Genomic DNA, 22,676 nt, shown 5'->3' with positions numbered 1-22,676 from the left:
TCATGGCTGCATCACAGTGTCACATGTAGTTCTCCACATCAGCTGGATTATATCTATAGCAGCAAACAGCAGCTGATGCACAAATCTTTGTCTGTGTTAATAAAGTTGGATCAGTTCAAATAGTTTGTTGCTCTGCTTGAAAGCAGCAGTTTTTCTAATGCACCACCTTCATGTTTCCTTCATATTTGAATCCCCCTGTAGATGCTGACAGGTAACCATGTCACACAGAGCTCAAGCCTTTGAATCCAGCTGTGACTGTTGATTTTCTATTGAATGGACTTTTTCAAATCCAGCTGTAGGCCTGTGTTTGTGAGCTCATTAACAGCTGTTTGTTTAGAGAGACGTGGTCCTCACAGGACAGCCACTACAAACATATGATTTTATAGAATATGATGCATTACTGCAGATTCAACACAATAGAAAGGATTTGAAATGAGCTCAGCCTTAAACATGTGCAGCAGTAATATTGATCCACAGACACTGATGGGAACATTTTTCTGCACAATAAGTACTTTGACTTTTCATACTTTATGTACAATTTGCCAGTACTGCAGTTTTGTGTGTAGTGAGGTGTTTTCATGGTGTTTTCTTGGTGCTTTTACTAAAGGAAGGCTTCTATCAAATTCTTCCACATGTTGTCAAACTGAGCTGTGTGATGAAGTGAGTGTGACAGAAACACTCAGACTGTGTTTCTTACTTTGTTGTCCTCTCAGTCCCCCAGGTGGAGGTGGATTCAGGGGTGGAGTCTGTGCAGCTGCCCTTCAACACCACACTTCACCTGCCTGAAGGCGCTAAAGTGGAGTGGATGGATGATGAAGAGGAAACAGTCCACGTGTATGAGAACGGCTCTGACCAGCCTGAAGAACAGCACCAGGTTTACAGAGACCGAACGAAGATGAATGAAGACCTGCTGAAAACTGGAGACCTCAGTCTGACCCTGAAACACCCCACAGATGGAGACAACTGGACCTACACCTGCACCGTCTACAGCAGGGAGGGAAACATCCTGCTGAAGAAACAAGTGCAGCTGAAAGTCAGAGGTCAGTGCTGTAGACACAGGGCAAAGGTCAGAGGTCATGCAGGAGTTTATTCTCTAAAAGCTTTTAGTTTGAATCTATTTTCAGTTCATTCAAATAAAATAAATTCTTTGATGTTTTGATCTAAAAGCCAAAAATGTCAGGCGGAGCAACTGTGTGTTTAAATGAACTAAGAAGAGCATTAAAATGATCCTACCTTCAAAATAAAAGCCTCTGGCATGATGTGAGTTTGGATCAAATCAATAGTTTTGTTAGTTTAGTCCAAATCAATGTAAATGTATAAATATCAATAGTTTTAAAGCTGCTGAGATCATTCAAACACTTTGATCCAGTCATTTGGATGTTGTCACATGTCAGGGTGGAGCAGCCATAAATACGAGGCTTTTATTGTGAAAATGCTGAGTGTGATGATCCAGAGGAGCCCATGGGGTGTTTGTGGCTGGATGCAAAGGTTTGTAGCTCTCCTTGTAAAGAGAAACAGCTTGAAGCTACAGAGGAGCGTCTGCAGAAGAAGACAGGGGAAAGAGGAAGAAGCTGAGGCCGCTGGAGAAAAGACAGGAAAAGGAAATCAGCTTCATTTGTTGGAGGCCGTTTGTTCATCACACTGAAATATTCCCACTTTAGAGACAGGAAACAAAGTGAAGTGTGGATTGATGTTTGTCTCCATGATTTGGGCCCTGGAGTCATTTCTTCATCTCCCACTTTAAGACATATTAATGTCAGCCTCACACGTCCCACAGTGGACACATTTCTGTTTCTAGATGATATTTGGAGGATGGTCATGTGTTTCTCTGCTGTCACAGCTCTTTGTGATATTTGAGCGCAGCTGTAATGTTTGTGTGGTTAAAGCCACCAGACTCCACTGACAAAAACTCTCATTTTAGCCGGAGAACACGGGGCTGCTGTGGGACTTTGTGTTTGCAAAGGTTTCTATTGGAGGCATGTTTGCCTTTATTATATAGGTGCAGAGAGTAGACAGGAAAGTGGGGAGAGAGTGAGGGACACACAGGCACCTGTAGTAAGCCCCGCCTTCAGCCCACCTGCTCAGCCAGGTGAGCTATAGCGCTGCTTTAACATGTTGGTGTGATTGAGAGTGAATGAAAGTGAGTGATGGAGGCAGCAGGAAACTAACAGGCTGTTTGTTCTGAGAGGTCACATGACTGTTGTTCTCAGCAGAGTCTGATGATTTGATGAGACCATGAGAGCGGCTTCAGTTCCTCATCAGAAAGAGTCTGACAGAAGCTCCTCCCTCTGTACCCCAGTAGACTTCTATTAGACTGCTCCAGATTCCTGAGAGTTCACACAGAAAACTTTACAAACAGCCAAAGAAAAACTATTGAAAAGCTTCAAGATCACAAAGAGCTCTTTGTGACCCATGCAGACCCTCAGAAAGGAAGCGTTTGTGTCCACTGACATGTTAGAGTGCTTTTAATTTGAAATTCACACAGGAAATGATGTGTTTCCATAAAGAGTGTAGTGCAGTAAGTTTAAGAGAGCAGGGCCAAAACAGACTGATGGATTATTGTGACATCACTGTTTGATTCTTCTATTCAACTGAAGAAGAAGAAAAGTTCTCTTCAGTTGGTGAGGTCAAAGGTTAAAGGTCAGACTCGGGTTCATCTTTGGTCAGTTTACAACACAGGTGTTCAGACAGGTGGGAAAGCAGTGGGTGGAAGAAAAGAGAGGATGTGGAGGAGAAATGAGGAGCACAGGAAGGAGAGAGGAGAGGAGGTCATAGAGAGAGATCACTAAATGATCTCTGGAGAGCCAAAACACTCCTTCAAACAGTCCCAGACTTTACTCAGTTAAACTTCAGGATGACTGGAAGACTGTTCCTGTATGCTGTGTGGTGGGTGAGGTGCTGAGTGGGGATAAATCACAGTCTGGTTCTTGAGGTGGTCCTGACCTTGAAATAATCTCATTCCTCGGTGTGAACAGGCAGCTTCTGCAGGTGTGGTGCTAAAGCTTCATCTGGGTGGAGTCACAGGTGTTAGCTGGTGAACAGCTGAGTCTGTAGGCTCTATGGCTGTATCCAAATTCAGGGTCTGCAGCCTTAAAGGCCTCATTTTCAACACAATAGAAAGGATTTGAAATGAGCTCAGCCTTAAACATGTGCAGCAGTAATATTGATCCACAGACACTGATGGGAACATTTTTCTGCATAATAAGTACTTTGACTTTTCATACTTTATGTACAATTTGCCAGTACTGCAGTTTTGTGTGTAGTGAGGTGTTTTCATGGTGTTTTCTTGGTGCTTTTACTAAAGGAAGCTTCTATCAAATTCTTCCACATGTTGTCAAACTGAGCTGTGTGATGAAGTGAGTGTGACAGAAACACTCAGACTGTGTTTCTCTGCTTCATCAAGTCAAATCTGGTCCTCAGAGACTGAATAAAGTCCTGTCCCACTAACAGCAGCTCCAACAGTCTGTTCACTGCTTTCTTCCTGTCAGTCTTCATCTTTCTGCTGCGTCTCCTCTTCACACTGACCACTTTCTATCTAACAGTGAGCTCCCAGTGAAGCAGCAGCATTCAGCCTGTTAGAGTCAACACAAATGTCTCCATCCAAGCTCATGTTGTGCTTTGTTGTCCTCTCAGTCCCCCAGGTGGAGGTGGATTCAGGGGTGGAGTCTGTCCAGCTGCCCTTCAACACCACACTTCACCTGCCTGAAGATGTTAAAGTGGAGTGGATGGAGAACAGATACAGCAGGAAGGTCCACCTGTATGAGAACGGCTCTGACCAGCCTGAAGAACAGCACCAGGCTTACAGAGACCGAGCAAAGATGAATGAAGACCTGCTGAAAACTGGAGACCTCAGTCTGACCCTGAAATACCCCACAGATGGAGACAACTGGACCTACACCTGCACCGTCTACAGCAGGGAGGGAAACATCCTGCTGAAGAAACAAGTGGAGCTGAAAGTCAGAGGTCAGTGCTGTAGATACAGGGCAAAGGTCAGAGGTCATGCAGGAGTTTATTCTCTAAAAGCTTTTAGTTTGAATCTATTTTCAGTTCATTCAAATAAAATAAATTCTTTGATGTTTTGATCTAAAAGCCAAAAATGTCAGGCGGAGCAACTGTGTGTTTAAATGAACTAAGAAGACCATTAAAATGATCCTACCTTCAAAATAAAAGCCTCTGGCATGATGTGAGTTTGGATCAAATCAATAGTTTTGTTAGTTTAGTCCAAATCAGTGTAAATGTATAAATATCAATAGTTTTAAAGCTGCTGAGATCATTCAAACACTTTGATCCAGTCATTTGGATGTTGTCACATGTCAGGGTGGAGCAGCCATAAATACGAGGCTTTTATTGTGAAAATGCTGAGTGTGATGATCCAGAGGAGCCCATGGGGTGTTTGTGGCTGGATGCAAAGGTTTGTAGCTCTCCTTGTAAAGAGAAACAGCTTGAAGCTACAGAGGAGCGTCTGCAGAAGAAGACAGGGGAAAGAGGAAGAAGCTGAGGCCGCTGGAGAAAAGACAGGAAAAGGAAATCAGCTTCATTTGTTGGAGGCCGTTTGTTCATCACACTGAAATATTCCCACTTTAGAGACAGGAAACAAAGTGAAGTGTGGATTGATGTTTGTCTCCATGATTTGGGCCCTGGAGTCATTTCTTCATCTCCCACTTTAAGACATATTAATGTCAGCCTCACACGTCCCACAGTGGACACATTTCTGTTTCTAGATGATATTTGGAGGATGGTCATGTGTTTCTCTGCTGTCACAGCTCTTTGTGATATTTGAGCGCAGCTGTAATGTTTGTGTGGTTAAAGCCACCAGACTCCACTGACAAAAACTCTCATTTTAGCCGGAGAACACGGGGCTGCTGTGGGACTTTGTGTTTGCAAAGGTTTCTATTGGAGGCATGTTTGCCTTTATTATATAGGTGCAGAGAGTAGACAGGAAAGTGGGGAGAGAGTGAGGGACACACAGGCACCTGTAGTAAGCCCCGCCTTCAGCCCACCTGCTCAGCCAGGTGAGCTATAGCGCTGCTTTAACATGTTGGTGTGATTGAGAGTGAATGAAAGTGAGTGATGGAGGCAGCAGGAAACTAACAGGCTGTTTGTTCTGAGAGGTCACATGACTGTTGTTCTCAGCAGAGTCTGATGATTTGATGAGACCATGAGAGCGGCTTCAGTTCCTCATCAGAAAGAGTCTGACAGAAGCTCCTCCCTCTGTACCCCAGTAGACTTCTATTAGACTGCTCCAGATTCCTGAGAGTTCACACAGAAAACTTTACAAACAGCCAAAGAAAAACTATTGAAAAGCTTCAAGATCACAAAGAGCTCTTTGTGACCCATGCAGACCCTCAGAAAGGAAGCGTTTGTGTCCACTGACATGTTAGAGTGCTTTTAATTTGAAATTCACACAGGAAATGATGTGTTTCCATAAAGAGTGTAGTGCAGTAAGTTTAAGAGAGCAGGGCCAAAACAGACTGATGGATTATTGTGACATCACTGTTTGATTCTTCTATTCAACTGAAGAAGAAGAAAAGTTCTCTTCAGTTGGTGAGGTCAAAGGTTAAAGGTCAGACTCGGGTTCATCTTTGGTCAGTTTACAACACAGGTGTTCAGACAGGTGGGAAAGCAGTGGGTGGAAGAAAAGAGAGGATGTGGAGGAGAAATGAGGAGCACAGGAAGGAGAGAGGAGAGGAGGTCATAGAGAGAGATCACTAAATGATCTCTGGAGAGCCAAAACACTCCTTCAAACAGTCCCAGACTTTACTCAGTTAAACTTCAGGATGACTGGAAGACTGTTCCTGTATGCTGTGTGGTGGGTGAGGTGCTGAGTGGGGATAAATCACAGTCTGGTTCTTGAGGTGGTCCTGACCTTGAAATGCTCTGATTCCTCGGTGTGAACAGGCAGCTTCTGCAGGTGTGGTGCTAAAGCTCCATCTGGGTGGAGTCACAGGTGTGAACAGCTGAGTCTGTAGGCTCTATGGCTGTATCCAAATTCAGGGTCTGCAGCCTTAAAGGCCTCATTTTAAGGCCGATTACATCACAGCAACGCGACAAAGGCTGTCCCAATTCAAAGGCTGCTCGAAATGCGGCCCTCAAATGCGTCCTTCATTTTCCTGAATTTTAAGGATGTGGCGGTGTAGACTTCGTGGCCCAACATATCCCAGAATGCATAGCGCGGCGGTGGCGTGGATGATTTTGCCGGAAAAAAAAGGCAGACGAAGGGCACCCGAAGAGTAAACTTTTAAAAGTAAGTACTGAATATTATGTTTAATAATGAAGAACATTTAAACATTACTGTTCGCCACATGTCGGCAAAGTTATGTGACATTAGCGATGTTTGTACTAACTTGGTTTTAAAGCCTTTCAAATATACGCCGTTCAATAGTCGACCTTCATCAATGTGATGATTTTATGGATATTAAAAGTAAGCACTGAGACAAATTTAGTAATGCCAACATATTAAAAGAACAATATTTGTCTATTATACATAATACATATACAGTGTCAAAGGAACCTGTCTTTGAGTGAAGATTTAAGGTGACAGGAAATATAAATAAATGCAGCTTGAATCTTTACTGCAGCTCAGTGTTTGAAACAGACTTCATTCACTGCGTTAATAACTAATGATGATTGAAATAATAACTTTAATATTGGCCATATTATATTTACATTACCAAAGTGATATGACTTTAGTCTCATGAAAAACATCAGCTAACTGTTATTTACTAGCTAATCTTAAAATGACTGTTCAGTACAGAAATGAAGCCCAACAATCATGTTTCACAGTCCCGTGGTCTCAGCCTCAGATACTCATCAAATCAAAGTTCATGTAGAAACAAACAAACAAATGAACAAAAGATTTTCTCCTTCATTTCTGTCAAATAACGCTGTATGAAACGTTTCCACCCTGGGCAGCGCGACGGAGGCTAGACCGTCCCATTTCACAAGCCCCTCACTTCCGGCTTTAGCGGTCTTTGAGTACGCGGCCCTTGTGGATCGTTAAGGCTGCGTACTTTAAGGCTGCAGACCCTGGATTGGGATACAGCCTATATCTGGTGCTGCACTCTCTGCTGGTTGTAGCTGCTGCTCTACACACTGCTGTGTCCTTCAGAGTCCTCCTCAAACACGGTTTTCTGTTCTGGTTAAACACCTCTGCTGCAGCTTCAAAACGACTCAGTCTTTTGCGTTTCTTCTATGTTCTTGTTTATTCTGTTATGTCTTTTGTTTAGGTTTGCTATGTATTGGGGTTTTGTTTTATGCCTGCCTGTGTTCCCTCTGTCTGTTCATGGTGTCACTGTGTCTGCTCGTGAGTCTGTCTGTTAAGTTCAGTGTCTTGTCTGGTCCTCTATGTCTGTTTCCTGTTTTTTTCTGAAGGTCCTTGTCTCATGTGAGTGTGTTCAGTTTACGTTTCCCGTGTCTCGTCAGCTCTGATTTCTCCCAGGTGTGTTCCCCTCCTGTCTCCCATCCCTTGATTACTGCTGTTTGTATTTAAGCCCCGTGTTCTCCTGCCTGTTGCCGGTTCGTCTGCATTAATTCCCTGCGTGTTTCTATGTTTCCCTTGGTCTCCAGTTAGAGCTTCAGCTGCCTGCATCTTGGGTCCTCATTAAATTTCACATGGCTCATCCCTCGAGCCTTGACAATGAGAAGCTCTAAAGTGAAGATTTCTCTTCTTGAATCTCTCTGCTCCTCATGAAGGAGCTTTTTTACTGTTTTAAAAAAAGTGTGCGTCCCTTTGTCCACTTTGACAGACAGCTGACAGCTTCAATCATCATTAATACTCATAAAAAAATAATGTTTAAAAAGCATTAAAGCAGAAGAACAGGAAGTCCTGCAGACCAACACAGTTTAGTGTCTTAAAGGCTGCCAGTGCCTCTCTTTGCTGTAACCAACCTTTCTCTTTATTTCTGAGCTTTTTAAGGACTTTAACTGATGCATCAACCTTTGAAAATGGAAAGAAATCAGTCAGATTCATGGCTGCATCACAGTGTCACATGTAGTTCTCCACATCAGCTGGATTATATCTATAGCAGCAAACAGCAGCTGATGCACAAATCTTTGTCTGTGTTAATAAAGTTGGATCAGTTCAAACAGTTTGTTGCTCTGCTTGAAAGCAGCAGTTTTTCTAATGCACCACCTTCATGTTTCCTTCATATTTGAATCCCCCTGTAGATGCTGACAGGTAACCATGTCACACAGAGCTCAAGCCTTTGAATCCAGCTGTGACTGTTGATTTTCTATTGAATGGACTTTTTCAAATCCAGCTGTAGGCCTGTGTTTGTGAGCTCATTAACAGCTGTTTGTTTAGAGAGACGTGGTCCTCACAGGACAGCCACTACAAACATATGATTTTATAGAATATGATGCATTACTGCAGATTCAACACAATAGAAAGGATTTGAAATGAGCTCAGCCTTAAACATTGTGGTTTGGTTTATGTGGCCCAGGCCCATAGAAAACAGGTCTTCCCTGGATTCGGAATCAAGCTGGCACTTCTGATGGACTGGTGTCATGGCAGGGTGTATGTCAACCAGACGTGGGCCAGGTCTGGCAATAATGGCTCTATTTATGTTCCTATTTTCCTATTTTAGTCAGAGGATGCAAATGCCATGTTGCAATACTATACTGCTATGGTAGCCAACATTTCAAATGAAGGTTTGACAGGTTTGTGAGTGTACACTTTATCCAAAACCTAGTGACGGTTCACTCATGTTTACCACTGGGAGGCTGTCGCTCAGGAGGTAGAGCAAATCACGTACTGATCGGAAGGTTAGTGGTTCGTTCCGTGGCTCCTCTAGTCTGCATGCCAAGAGTGTAAATGTGTATGAATGTAGTTAGGAAGCACTCAGTTTAGAGAAAGAGTGTGGTTGGGTTATTGTGGCATGTTGTACAAAGAACTTTGAGTAATCCGAGAGACTAGAAAAGTGGTATATAAGAGTCAGTCATTCACTGTCTGAAAGGAGTTTTGTCATGTTACTTTTGCATTTTCAGTCACATGTTGTTATTACATGGCTTGATTAAAGGACACATTAGGCTGACATCTGGCAAACCAGATCTGGGCCACCAAAAGGCCGTCATTCTTTGCGATATGTGGGCCATGTGCACCTTGTGTGGGCCAGATCTGGGCTATCCCAATTTTGCGATGTGGGGCAGAGCTCATGCCTTTGAATCCAGCTGTGACTGTTGATTTTCTATTGAATGGACTTTTTCAAATCCAGCTGTAGGCCTGTGTTTGTGAGCTCATTAACAGCTGTTTGTTTAGAGAGACGTGGTCCTCACAGGACAGCCACTACAAACATATGATTTTATAGAATATGATGCATTACTGCAGATTCAACACAATAGAAAGGATTTGAAATGAGCTCAGCCTTAAACATGTGCAGCAGTAATATTGATCCACAGACACTGATGGGAACATTTTTCTGCACAATAAGTACTTTGACTTTTCATACTTTATGTACAATTTGCCAGTACTGCAGTTTTGTGTGTAGTGAGGTGTTTTCATGGTGTTTTCTTGGTGCTTTTACTAAAGGAAGCTTCTATCAAATTCTTCCACATGTTGTCAAACTGAGCTGTGTGATGAAGTGAGTGTGACAGAAACACTCAGACTGTGTTTCTCTGCTTCATCAAGTTAAATCTGGTCCTCAGAGACTGAATAAAGTCCTGTCCCACTAACAGCAGCTCCAACAGTCTGTTCACTGCTTTCTTCCTGTCAGTCTTCATCTTTCTGCTGCGTCTCCTCTTCACACTGACCACTTTCTATCTAACAGTGAGCTCCCAGTGAAGCAGCAGCATTCAGCCTGTTAGAGTCAACACAAATGTCTCCATCCAAGCTCATGTTGTGCTTTGTTGTCCTCTCAGTCCCCCAGGTGGAGGTGGATTCAGGGGTGGAGTCTGTCCAGCTGCCCTTCAACACCACACTTCACCTGCCTGAAGACGCTAAAGTGGAGTGGATGGGCACATACGTGAAAGCCCACGTGTATAAGAACGGCTCTGACCAGCCTGAAGAACAGCACCAGTTTTACAGAGACCGAACGAAGATGAATGAAGACCTGCTGAAAACTGGAGACCTCAGTCTGACCCTGAAACACCCCACAGATGGAGACAACAGGACCTACACCTGCACCGTCTACAGCAGGGAGGGAAACATCCTGCTGAAGAGAAAGGTGGAGCTGAAAGTCAGAGGTCAGTGCTGTAGATACAGGTCAAAGGTCAGAGGTCATGCAGGAGTTTATTTTCTAAAAGCTTTTAGTTTGAATCTATTTTCAGTTCATTCAAATAAAATAAATTCTTTGATGTTTTGATCTAAAAGCCAAAAATGTCAGGCGGAGCAACTGTGTGTTTAAATGAACTAAGAAGAGCATTAAAATGATCCTACCTTCAAAATAAAAGCCTCTGGCATGATGTGAGTTTGGATCAAATCAATAGTTTTGTTAGTTTAGTCCAAATCAATGTAAATGTATAAATATCAATAGTTTTAAAGCTGCTGAGATCATTCAAACACTTTGATCCAGTCATTTGGATGTTGTCACATGTCAGGCTGGAGCAGCCATAAATATGAGGCTTTTATTGTGAAAATGCTGAGTGTGATGATCCAGAGGAGCCCATGGGGTGTTTGTGGCTGGATGCAAAGGTTTGTAGCTCTCCTTGTAAAGAGAAACAGCTTGAAGCTACAGAGTAGCGTCTGCAGAAGAAGACAGGGGAAAGAGGAAGAAGCTGAGGCCGCTGGAGAAAAGACAGGAAAAGGAAATCAGCTTCATTTGTTGGAGGCCGTTTGTTCATCACACTGAAATATTCCCACTTTAGAGACAGGAAACAAAGTGAAGTGTGGATTGATGTTTGTCTCCATGATTTGGGCCCTGGAGTCATTTCTTCATCTCCCACTTTAAGACATATTAATGTCAGCCTCACACGTCCCACAGTGGACACATTTCTATTTCTAGATGATATTTGGAGGATGGTCATGTGTTTCTCTGCTGTCACAGCTCTTTGTGATATTTGAGCGCAGCTGTAATGTTTGTGTGGTTAAAGCCACCAGACTCCACTGACAAAAACTCTCATTTTAGCCGGAGAACACGGGGCTGCTGTGGGACTTTGTGTTTGCAAAGGTTTCTATTGGAGGCATGTTTGCCTTTATTATATAGGTGCAGAGAGTAGACAGGAAAGTGGGGAGAGAGTGAGGGACACACAGGCACCTGTAGTAAGCCCCGCCTTCAGCCCACCTGCTCAGCCAGGTGAGCTATAGCGCTGCTTTAACATGTTGGTGTGATTGAGAGTGAATGAAAGTGAGTGATGGAGGCAGCAGGAAACTAACAGGCTGTTTGTTCTGAGAGGTCACATGACTGTTGTTCTCAGCAGAGTCTGATGATTTGATGAGACCATGAGAGCGGCTTCAGTTCCTCATCAGAAAGAGTCTGACAGAAGCTCCTCCCTCTGTACCCCAGTAGACTTCTATTAGACTGCTCCAGATTCCTGAGAGTTCACACAGAAAACTTTACAAACAGCCAAAGAAAAACTATTGAAAAGCTTCAAGATCACAAAGAGCTCTTTCACAGCACATATGAGCCATTAAGAAGTGCACATTTGTGTTTCCCACAGTCCATCATCCAATAATATCAAAGGACAAACTGTGAGGTAAAAAGCCTTCAGCTCTTTTTGAAGGAAGCAAAAAGACTTTGGTCCTGAGAGATGGTTCAAAACACAACTCAGACCTACCAAAGTATTATTTGTGCCAAACACATGAAGCCTTCAACTTTGTATGTGTCCAGTCAGTGTGGCAATAGAAGTCACTGTGAGGATTTTCAATGTGCTGTCAAAGATCATCCAAACAATCAGGTGAGGATGAAGAGAATTAGTGTGGATGGACAGAAAATCCATATCCAGTGTGATTTAGGAGCAGCTCATATATAATGAGTGAAATGAAAGAAGAGCACAGACAGGAAGAACATGAGTGAGCAGACATTTTGGAGCTGCTGATCCACACAGGGCTGGATGGAAGGAGTGGGAGTCCATGATGTCTGATCTAACTGTTCCTGAGCCTCTCCCCCTGCCTCCTCTTTGGATCTTCTCCTCCTCTTCTTCCTTATCTGCCTCCTCCACCACTGCTCTCTCCTCCCTCATCTCCTCCTCAGCTGAACTGAAGTCAGGGCTGTAACATGAGGAAACGTGCAGAAATGACTGAGTCAGCATGTTGTTGAAGTGAGTTGAGTGATGGTGAGCAGATTAGATGTGCGAGCCTCCCTGTAGAGAAAAGCAGATCTTCTCCAGAGTTTCCCACCTCATGTTTTCCTGTGTCACAGCTGATTGTCACATCCTGGCTGTCACTAAATGAGTGGTCCAAAGGTGGAAGGAGGAGCACAGTTAGATTGTTCACCTCCTAACCTGTGAAATCAACCAGCTGAATGAAAAACACTGTGATCCTATGAGCTGCTATCAGGGCTGCTCCATTCTCAGGATTCTCATCTGGATGACTGAAGCAGATTATTGATGAAGTCAGCAAACAGCTTTCAAAATGGCTCTTTTTCCAGGGGAACTCCCTGAAATGTAAATCTCATTGGAATGAAGAAGAAGTCCAAAGGCGTGGTTAGGCCCAGACTTGTGGCTGTTTTCAATGTAAAGCCCATGTTGCAGGCAGCTGCTGCTCCTTACTGGCCCACAGCCTCCACTGATGGATGTGTCAGCTCACTTGTACTGTAGCCACGGGGAGAGCGATGGTGAAGCTGACAACCAGAGGTGTAGCGCTATTTGTTGAAGTAGCCCAGCTGTGCCATGGAAGCACAAGTTTCCAGAGACGATTGGACTGTGAGCAGAAATGATCCATGTTGGACTGAATTGAAGAACAGATCATAAAGTCCTCTGTGTGCCCAGCCCGTCTGTCTGAGCATCTTCATCAGTGTGCAGCTGATCTACAGCTAATGTGCTGATTGATGAGCAGCCTGTTCATGGTGATGATGAGAAACAGATTGGATTCAAAGCACAAATGAGTGAAAAAGGAGCAGCAGCCATGATAGAGCGAGTCCTCTGCTGACAGAAATAGTGGAGTGAAGGATTTGTGCAGCGTTTCTCTGTGAAAACAGCTGATTCAGATCAATGAGAGGAGGATGAAGGAGAAGCAGCATGTTTCTGATAGAAGCATCACTGCTGTGCTACAAACTGCTGGGACTGTGTGTGTGTGACGGCTCAGCTGGAGGCAGGATTGGTCCAGAGGAGAGCTGCTTTATTCCAGACTAACTCTTCTAGAAAGCTGACATCTGTGTGGAACAGCTGACCTGCACCATGTGGAAAAGAACAGCAACATGATTCAGCGTCAGATCCCGACACATCCACGGATTCATCCCGTTACAGGAACTGTGCCACACGTGGCCTCTGTTTGTTCTGCATTGATGCTGCAGGGATTTCTTCAAGTCACTATAATATAGTGTCAGATGGACACATGAAGCTAACACGGCACATCTTTGTGAGTCTGCAGCATGTTGACACACATGTCAGTGTTGTACAGATCTGAGAGCAGCACAAACAAACTCCATCAAAGTGATTTGTGCTGTTGCAGAGCTGTGTGACTGCATTTGTCTTCATTATGGACACATTTCTACAAATGGGACTAAACATGTGACCCTCTGCACATCCATGGCTCAACAGTGCACCCATTGGCTGGATGCAGCTTGTATTGTGGCTCCTCCCCCTTAGCTTCAGGTCAGTTTAGCTGTGTTTCCTCCAAATCCCAGAATTCCTGAGGAGCAGGAATATGTGGGGCTGGGCTCTAAACACTCAGGGTGAGGACTGAGTGAAGAGCTACAGGACAAAGTTTCAGCGCTGCGCTCACAGCTTTGAGACGTCCAATCAGCAACTGGTCCTGATAACATCTCCCCTCTCATTCCACATACATGAAGACTGCTAGAAGCAGCTATCAGCCACATCAGGCTCACATCATGCTTGCTATTAAACATGCTGCAGTCTGCAGTAAACTCCCTGCCACAAAGCTTTGAGTCTCCTCCAAATGCACCTGTAACAAGGTCACCTGCAGAAATAACTGTGTCCACGGGCAGAGTCACCAACACTCTGCACCAGAGCTAAACCTGCTTTGGAGCTAAAAAGCTGCTGTCAGGGTTTCCTGCAGAGCTTCAAATGTGGAGACTGAAAGCTGTGGACAGTTTCTGTGGCTGGATTATTTCATATGTGTTTGTTTCACTTTCAAAGGAAAGTGTTGAGATAAATCAGGTGTGTGACGCACACTTTACTGCAGATTGTTCTCAATGTAACACAAAAAGCAATCAAAATGTGATTGATCCTGATGTGCTTGTTGCTTCTAGCAGTGTTGATGTATTTGCACAGAGAGGGGGAGATGTTATCAGAGTGTGTAAGTGATCAGATCTGATGCTGAATCATGTTCATGTACAGTCAGCTGATCCTCACAGTTCAGTTTGTAATCATGCAGCTCTCCTCTGATAAATCCTGAGCTCCACCTGAGTCTCAGTCCTCAGGACCTCACACAGTCCCAGCAGCTTCTATCAGCAGAGTTCTCCCTGATATCACAAACATATTGATCCTCCTTCAGCCTCCTCTCATTCATCTGTTTCCACAGAGAAACTCATCAGTGAAACCTGAGCTTACTGTGGATTATTCTGGTGGCTCCATCACTCTCTGCCTCACACGCCCTCATCTGCTGCTTTCCTCTGATTGGCTGCTCTGACAGAGTCATGATTGGCTGCATGTTTGTATAGAAAGCAGCACGTTGCTGGTAGATCAGCCATCAGCTCATGTTTGTGACTGCAGCATGGCACCAGTTTGCTCCTCGTGTTTCAGTCCCAGACTGACCTGCAGCTCTTTAGTAAATTCAGACAGCAGCTTTGTAACTGTTAGTAAATCTGACCATGAATATCATTATGACACCTCTGACCACTCGTTCTGTCTTTATTGGCTTTCATACATGAAACACGCTTAAAGTCACCATTGAATCTAAACTGGATGAAAGCAGCTGTGAGTCACTGCAGCAGCTCTGTGCCAACAACCAACCAACACCTGGGTGGAGTCCCAGCTGAAGCTGAGAGATACTCAGAGACAGAAGCAGCTGTATGGAAGCGTTCTACAGGACGGCTGACACAAAGCTGATGTTACTGATGTCTCCTAGATAGATCTCATGGACCAAAGGCTCTCTGTGTCATCTCGGCTCCAGCTGAACTAAACTGAGAGTGAATTTGGGCTTTTGGTCCAAATTTTTGGCCTTTTTGACCAAAAGCCCAAATTTGGGAATTTGGGGGGCAGGTGTGGACAGGTGTGGACAGGTACTTGATGGAGTGTTTCCTGCTGGACTCCATATGATATGTTAGCAGAGAGGATCTGGCTCCTGATTGGTTGAAGTGGAGCCCATCTGCTGCAGAAAGATGCCTCCTGTCCCAGAAAACATTGAAGTTGTCTCTAAAGCCCAGGCTGTGGGAGTCACACAGAGGAGAGCCAGGTGTGGAGGCCGAGCAGCCGCCCAAACGCCCCACGGCCACAGGTGGGAGTGGGGCCGCAGATACAAACACTACGGTGGGCTTGTTTCACAGCCTCACAAAGACACACAAAGTCCAGTTTGAGGAAGTGGGAGCGCTGTTTGGAGTCCGGTTGGTGCCCATGTGGATAAGGATGGTGTCGGCCTCCGGACGGGATCGTATTCTGCCAGGAAACTTGTCTAAAACGTCCCAGAGCGTCGGGCCGGGAAAAGACAGAGCGCACGCCTCCTTTATTGTGAAATTCCTCACCATGGTAACTGAACACATCAGCTGGTCTGCAGCAGGTCATGTTCAGAGTTTGAGGCTCAAAGTGTCCCATTTTCACTGATTGTTTCCCGACGACATGCTTCACGTGTGATATGGATCCTCTGCTGAAGGAATCTGCTTTCTATCCACAACCTGTTGATCCGTGTCTGACTAACAGCAGCGCAGGAAGCCCTGCAGTTACAGAGAAACTGTCTGAGTCGCATTGTTGCTGCAGTTTACCTGCAACTGCTGTGAAGAAAAAGTCTCACTGTGTTTGTGTTTGGTCCTAATCTGCTGCCTGTCTGTTTGACATGCTGGATTTCCAGCTGATCGATGACAGATTAGAAACTGATCAGTCTATTGATCACACAATATTCCATCAATAGAACTGATTTGACTTTGATTTGTGTAACAAAGTGATTTCCACGTCTCCTTCATGATGTGACAGTGTCAGAGCTGAATGCACTTGTAGAGCATCATGTTTTTATGGCTCACATTTAAAGTGTTGCAGCTCTAATGTACAGCTGTCATATTAGAAATAGAAGCAGCTCTGATTTTAGTGCTCAAAGAAATCTATGAAGTGATGAATTCACACATGAACAGTTTTCTGCAGCGTTCCTCTCGGCCTTATTTGCAGCTCCACTCTTGTTTTTGCTCTAATAATTATTTCTCTCCATGAGCTGTTTCTCTGCCTGAAGGAGGCGCCACTCCATCGCTTCATTTTAGTGCAGAACAAGAGTCACATGATGCTGCTCTGAACACCAATCACACTTTGTACAGCTCATGTTGTGTTTGTTGTCCTCTCAGAGTGTCAGGTGGAGGTGGAGGAGGGGGCGGAGTCTGTCCAGCTGCCCTTCAACACCACACAAAACCTGCCTGGAGATGGTAGAGTGGAGTGGAGACGCTATGGCCCACACAGGACTGTTCACCTGTATGAGAACGGCTCTGACCAGCCTCACAAACAGCACCAGGTTTACAGAGACCGAACGAAGATGAATGAAGACCTGCTGAAAACTGGAGACCTCAGTCTGACCCTGAAACAGCCCACAGAGAGAGACAGTGGAGAATATGAATGTGGAGTCTGGAGGAATGATGACATCATGAGATGGAAAACAGTGCAGCTCAAAGTCAGAGGTTTGTTTGTGTGTGTGTGTGTGTGTGTGTGTATGTATGTGTCTGTGTGTGTGTGTGTGTGTGTGTGTGTGTGTGTGTGTGTGTGTGTGTCTCTCTGACTGTCCTGTGTCTCCTCTGCAGGGAGAGTTCAGGTCCAGGATCAAACAGGGGACATCAGGAACAGAAGCAGCTCCATTGATCCGACTCCTCTGATGGCTGATCAATCAGTTTGATCTGTGTGTTCTTTGATTATTGATCAGTGATGTCAGAGTGGAGTCAGTGTGATGTTGTTGTTGTGTGTTTGAGACTTTTAGTGTCCATGAAGGTCTCAGCTGCCGTAGATCCTCTGAACTGTGACAGAGGTCTCACTCTGGAGGAAACTCTCAGCACTTTCCAGCAGCTCCTCCATCATGGAGGACGTTCCCTCACTGTAACAGGTGGAGGAGAGAGGAGAGGAAGCACAGGTGGATCCTCTGAGGAAGAGGAGCGTCCTACAAACCACATGATCACATGACCAGAGGACAAGCATGTGCAGAAACACATTAAAGTCAGCCTGTAAACACGTTTGTGTAAATTCTAGCCGTGTGTTTCTGTCACATTCAAATAAAAGCAGAGAAAGCAGAACAAATGCTGAAGCTGTCTGTGTGGAATAAAGGAGTTACAGTACTCACACACACACACACACACACACACACACACACACACACACACACACACACATCTGTCCAGCAGCTGTCTGAGCTGCAGTCTGTATTGTGTGTGTAATATCTTCACATGTTTCTAACATTACAGTTTTATCTTCAGGTGTAAAATCAGCTGCTCTGCTGTCTTCTCTCCTGATCCTGTGTGATTGATTCGATCCTGCAAACGCCACAAATTTCATTCCAGCTTTGATTTGAAAGCCAGCGAGTAAAAGGATCAGCGATAGTTTTCAGAGCAGCTTTTCTTTTCTTTCTTTCTCTCCCTGTGAAATACAGCAGCTGGACCTTTGGCTGCAACACACTGTGAGACAAACTGCACACAAACAGTTTGTGTGTTTGCTGATGTTTGTTGAGCTGATAGAAACGCTGCATTTGAAATTAGCTGACACTTCAAAAACGTTCCTCCCTTTATGCTCGCTGCTCTTCAGCAGGGCTAGCTAGATGCTAAAGTAGCGCTAACACAACTTACCTGCAGTTGTTCAGCTGTCGTCCCAAAAACATCTCAAATAAAAAGAAGAAACAAAAGAAGCTTTTCTGTCAGGGAGGCGTGTCCTTCTCACCTTCAGACATGAGATTAGAAAGAGAGAGAGTTCAGATCACAGTGCAGATATGAATGAATGAATCCGTGCTCGTCCTCACGGCTCCTGCATGCTTTTAAAAAAGTGTGTGTTCAGCTCTGATCTCCAATCTGTTCTTTTCTCTCTTTGTTTCCTGGGTTCATGATCATCATCACACCGTCTGAGGCTCCTAAATATCCACGTTTGCTTGTTTCACTTTCACACTCTGGGAGTCAAAGATGTTTCAGCTCCAAACTCACTGAGAGCTCCTCGTGCCCACCACGTGACCACAAACATCTTTGTGCTCACGTGCTGCTCGTGTCTGAGACGCTTTAGTTTGAAGGAGACAAACTGCAGACGCAGCATTTCCTGTTCCTGAGTGTAAACCTGAGCATTTGAAATGAGCTCCACAGGGAAGCTGTAGGTGACAGAGATGCTCACAGACTCACTGACGTTACAGTCTGTCAGCATCACGCAGTATCACAGACACACGGGAAGATTTAGTGCAAGTGCTGAGAGACACACAGCAGACATGTTGACTGGAAACATGTCAGACTGAAATAAAGCAGAAGCACATGTTAGCACATGCTAATATGATGTGGATGACTGCAGACCTGCTGATGGTTCCAACACCATCATTAAGTTTGCAGATGACACCACGGTGATTGGCCTCATCAGTGACAACGATGAGGCCGCCTACAGGGAGGAGGTGGATCGTCTGGCTGAGTGGTGCGACAGAAACAACCTGCTGCTTAACACCGAGAAGACCAAGGAGCTCATCGTGGACTACAGGAGGAATGCTGACCCACATCCACCCATCCACATTAAGGGGACGGCTGTGGAGCGTGTGAGCAGCTTCAAGTTCCTGGGAGTCCACATCTCCGAGGATCTCACCTGGACGACCAACTGCTCCAAGCTGGTCAAGAAGGCTCACCAGCACCTCTTCTTCTTGAGGACTCTGAGGAAGAACCACCTGTCCTCAGACATCCTGGCGAACTTCTATCGCTGCACCATCGAGAGCATCCTGACCAACTGTATAACAGTCTGGTACGGGAACTGCTCTGCCTCGGACCGGAAGGCGTTGCAGAGGGTCGTGAAAACTGCCCAGCGCATCGCCGGAGCACCACTTCCTGCCATAAAAGACATCTACAGGAAGCGGTGTCTGAAAAAGGCTGGGAAAATCATCAGAGACCCCAGTCACCCATCACATGGACTCTTCACCCTCCTGCCCTCTGGGAGGCGCTACAGGAGCCTCCAGACTAAGACCACCAGGTACCGGAACAGCTTCTTCCCCACAGCTGTCAGACTCCTGAACTCTGCCTCCTGACATCTGACCCACGTTAACACATGGACTGAACACACACACACCCACAATGGACAACTGTACCCTCAAACACAATAATAACATGGACTGAACCACCACTCACAACCACTAGCACTTTATATAGCCTCTGTAGAAACTATCTACACCCTCACTTATCTTAACTGCACTACTGTATAGCTCTGTGTAAATAATCATTCTGTACATTCGATAATCTTTAATCCTACAACTGTTTACAACTTGCATAGTTCACATTTCTGTATAGCTGTATATCTCAGATTCTGTAAAGTTATTTATTTCATATTCTGTATAGTTTTTCATATTTATATCCTGTTCATAGCCTGTACATAGCTTGTACTCACTACAGCCTGTACATACTTATAGTTATAGAATATTCACAACATACTTCATACCGTGTACATTATAACATAATAGACCCATTTCTGTAATATACTCACATATCTATATTATTGCTAATATATATTGTAATATATCTATATCACTAAAGCACTTCTGGATGGATGCAAACTGCATTTCGTTGCCCTGTACCTGTGCATGTGCAATGACAATAAAGTTGAATTCTATTCTATTCTATTCTATTCTATGTGTTTAGTGTGGGAGCAGGACTCACCTGAGACACACCTGTGTGGATGCTGCTGCTTCCTGCTCTGCTCTTTCTGCTGATTCAGCGTCTTCATCACATTTCTAAGTTTGAGGCTTTTCTCAGTTTCCATCAATAAATCATGAAGTCGACCTTGAAGACTTGGGTGGATGTGAGCCAGATGTGAACAGATGTTTAACATGAGCCCGCTCTACACCCCTACAAAGTTTGATCAGAGTTCATTCACAACTATTCGAGCTGTCGTGTTCACACACAGAACGACACGCACACACACGCTACCACAAACATAACCTGTGTTTTCAAGGTGAGCTAAAGCTCCAGGTGTCACATCAAACACTCACAGGGAAAACACCAATCACAGCACGCACACATATACTGAACATTACAGAGAGAGTTATTAGAGACCAGCTTTTATCACATTTATTCTTCCTCAAAGTTCCAACAGAGCCGAACAACCCAGAGGGAAATGTCCGGGTCCTCCCAGCAGCCAGTGAGCTTCTGTAGAGAGGACACGTGAATAAAGCCGCAGTGATCCACAAACACAAACAGCTCTTTGCTGCCTTTGACTCCTTACTTGATGCAACAGCTGATGCTGTCAAACAAAAACAAACTTCATGTTGACCATCAAACTGATCTTTATTGTCTTTCTTGCAGAAAGTTTCATTATTTCATGGGCAGCTGAAAGAAGTAAGAAGTGCAGAATATGACAGGAAATAAGTGGAAGAACAAAATCTTCATTTCCTCCAAGTCTTCTGGGCCTGGATGTGATGGAAACACTCACTGAGTCCACTGCTGTGCTCATCACTGAAGCTCATAATGCAGCAGGTAGTATTGCACATTTGCAGGACTGAAACATGTTGGAAACCTTGGAGGATTTCCTGCTTCTTCTCCAGGTCATTGAAGCAAACTGCTGGGCCTGAGCGGGCAGTTTCCCATCGAGTGTCCAAAAACTCTTTAACATGGTGGAGATTTCATAGCCACGCTGTAACCACGCTGTAAGAACACGAGGATGATCCACCGTCACCGTTCTCATAGGGGGGTGGTCTGATTGGTGGAGTTTCTCTGTTGTTGTCGAGTCTTTACTTTACAGTAGAAACTCCTGCAGGTGACTGTTGTTGTCATTTGCTGCTGTAGAAATAAAACTGAAGGAGTTTTGCAGGTAGAAGATATTTGATTTACAGCTTCTCACACACGAGACCAGGCCTGCAGCTATCCATTATTTTAGTGTGTAAACAGGCTCCGCCTCCACGTTAAACTGTGACATCATCATCACTGCTGCTGTTATCAGTGTTTGTGTTTAACACTGGAGGCTGTGTGGGCTTAATGTGCTCAGACTTTTATTCACACGCTGCTCATGAACACGTTTCTATTGGAGGTCTGTGAAACATGGAAGCAAAGAATTTTATAATCGAATTATTGGAATCACTCGATGAATCGTTGCAGCTCTACACGAGACACTTTCTTTAAAAACCATCAGACTGCTTTCATACATGTTAACGCTTAAATACAGAAAACTTCAGCCTGATATTCCTGACGTATGAAACTATGTTCAAATCCAGATGAACTTTTTTACAAAGAGCCTGTTTCTGTTAATATCACATCAAAAGTCTGTGATGGTGTTCGGTCTCGTTTCCCAGCTTTCCTGTTAAACACAACACTTTTCATTTCAGTGAAGTCCAGTGGATGGTGCTGCCTCTGCTGGTCCCTTATACTGCAGTGTTGCTGGAATACTGCTCTGCTCTCACCCACCTCCTCCTCGGCCTCCTGAAGGTCTCCACCTCCACTGCTGCCTACGGCCTCAGCAGCCTGTCCATTCCCCTGAAGTGCTCCTCTTCTTGGCTCCACCTTGTGGATGACCTCCTGAACTGTTTCTGCTCCCCTCTGAGGTTTTATTTCTAAGTTCCTGTCTGTTGGTCGTCTGCTTCCACTCCTGGACTCTGAAGCTTCTTCTGTTTTCTCTGATTTTGATTTTCACTTTGTTCCCCTGGAGATGTTTGTGGTCTTTGGACGTCTGCATGAAACCTAATAAACTGTTGGTGTGTTTGTTTAGACTGTGTCAGGTTTGAATTTGGTTCCACTCACTCCTGGATCATAACAGTTTTATTTAGAAGAGGTCAGAGTAACATGTTAAACATGTTCATATATTTTACTGTTAAATTCCACTTCTCCTAAAGCTGTTCCCACAAAACAACACATTTATAATAAAGACAAACATTAATAAACAAGTTTTTGAAAATGCCAAAAAGTTTCTAACATTTAAGAGTAATTACAGACCAAATGAAGACTTTAGATGCAAAAACCTCTGAGTTAGTTTTACACCTTTGTTGTGAATGAGGCTCCTGTCTGTGATTTGGACAAAGACAAAGATAACCTGATGTAGCGCCTCTACTCAGGACCAGTACACTCTCACTTCAAATAGAGACCCTAGACATCTTTCTAGGTTCAGGAGGAGGTTTTGTTTTGGAGACTCACAAAAGGAGTTGGCTTGGAAGTGAATAACTGGGACCTTTATTGCCTCAGTACCATTTATACACATATACAACACAATAACCCAAATTGCACACTAATAGTGCATTTTTAAAGGTGAATACATGTAAAACAAAACAAAATAAAGACATTTAAATGGAAGAT

The 22,676-nt window shown here is 44.4% G+C and overlaps 1 protein-coding gene across 5 annotated transcripts in view; it reads left to right on the top strand.

The window, feature by feature from the left end:
* The window catches only part of LOC146634213 (uncharacterized), a 132,391-nt gene extending 115,245 nt beyond the window's left edge, over positions 1–17,146 (top strand). For 2 of the 5 annotated variants that reach the window (XM_085375293.1, XM_085375244.1), the window contains 5 exons: positions 714–1,040; positions 3,634–3,963; positions 9,856–10,179; positions 16,539–16,865; positions 16,986–17,146. In XM_085375293.1, the coding sequence (XP_085231419.1) occupies positions 714–1,040; positions 3,634–3,963; positions 9,856–10,179; positions 16,539–16,865; positions 16,986–17,077 (1,400 nt within the window). In that variant the 3' untranslated portion in view covers positions 17,078–17,146. Of the gene's footprint in view, positions 1–683; positions 1,041–3,633; positions 3,964–9,855; positions 10,180–13,947; positions 13,954–16,538; positions 16,866–16,985 lie in introns of all 5 variants that reach the window. The other 3 variants (XM_085375237.1, XM_085375287.1, XM_085375278.1) reach the window with 3 other exon arrangements.
* Positions 17,147–22,676: the final 5,530 nt, after the last annotated feature.

The sequence above is a fragment of the Diplotaxodon limnothrissa genome, linkage group LG3 (assembly GCF_057381915.1).
Source record: "Diplotaxodon limnothrissa isolate DT_005_m linkage group LG3, D_limnothrissa_male_GT1.1, whole genome shotgun sequence".
Classification (NCBI taxonomy): Eukaryota; Metazoa; Chordata; class Actinopteri; order Cichliformes; family Cichlidae; genus Diplotaxodon; species Diplotaxodon limnothrissa.
The sequence above is the reverse complement of the archived record's forward strand: the minus strand, read 5'-3'. Positions and strand labels throughout refer to the sequence as shown.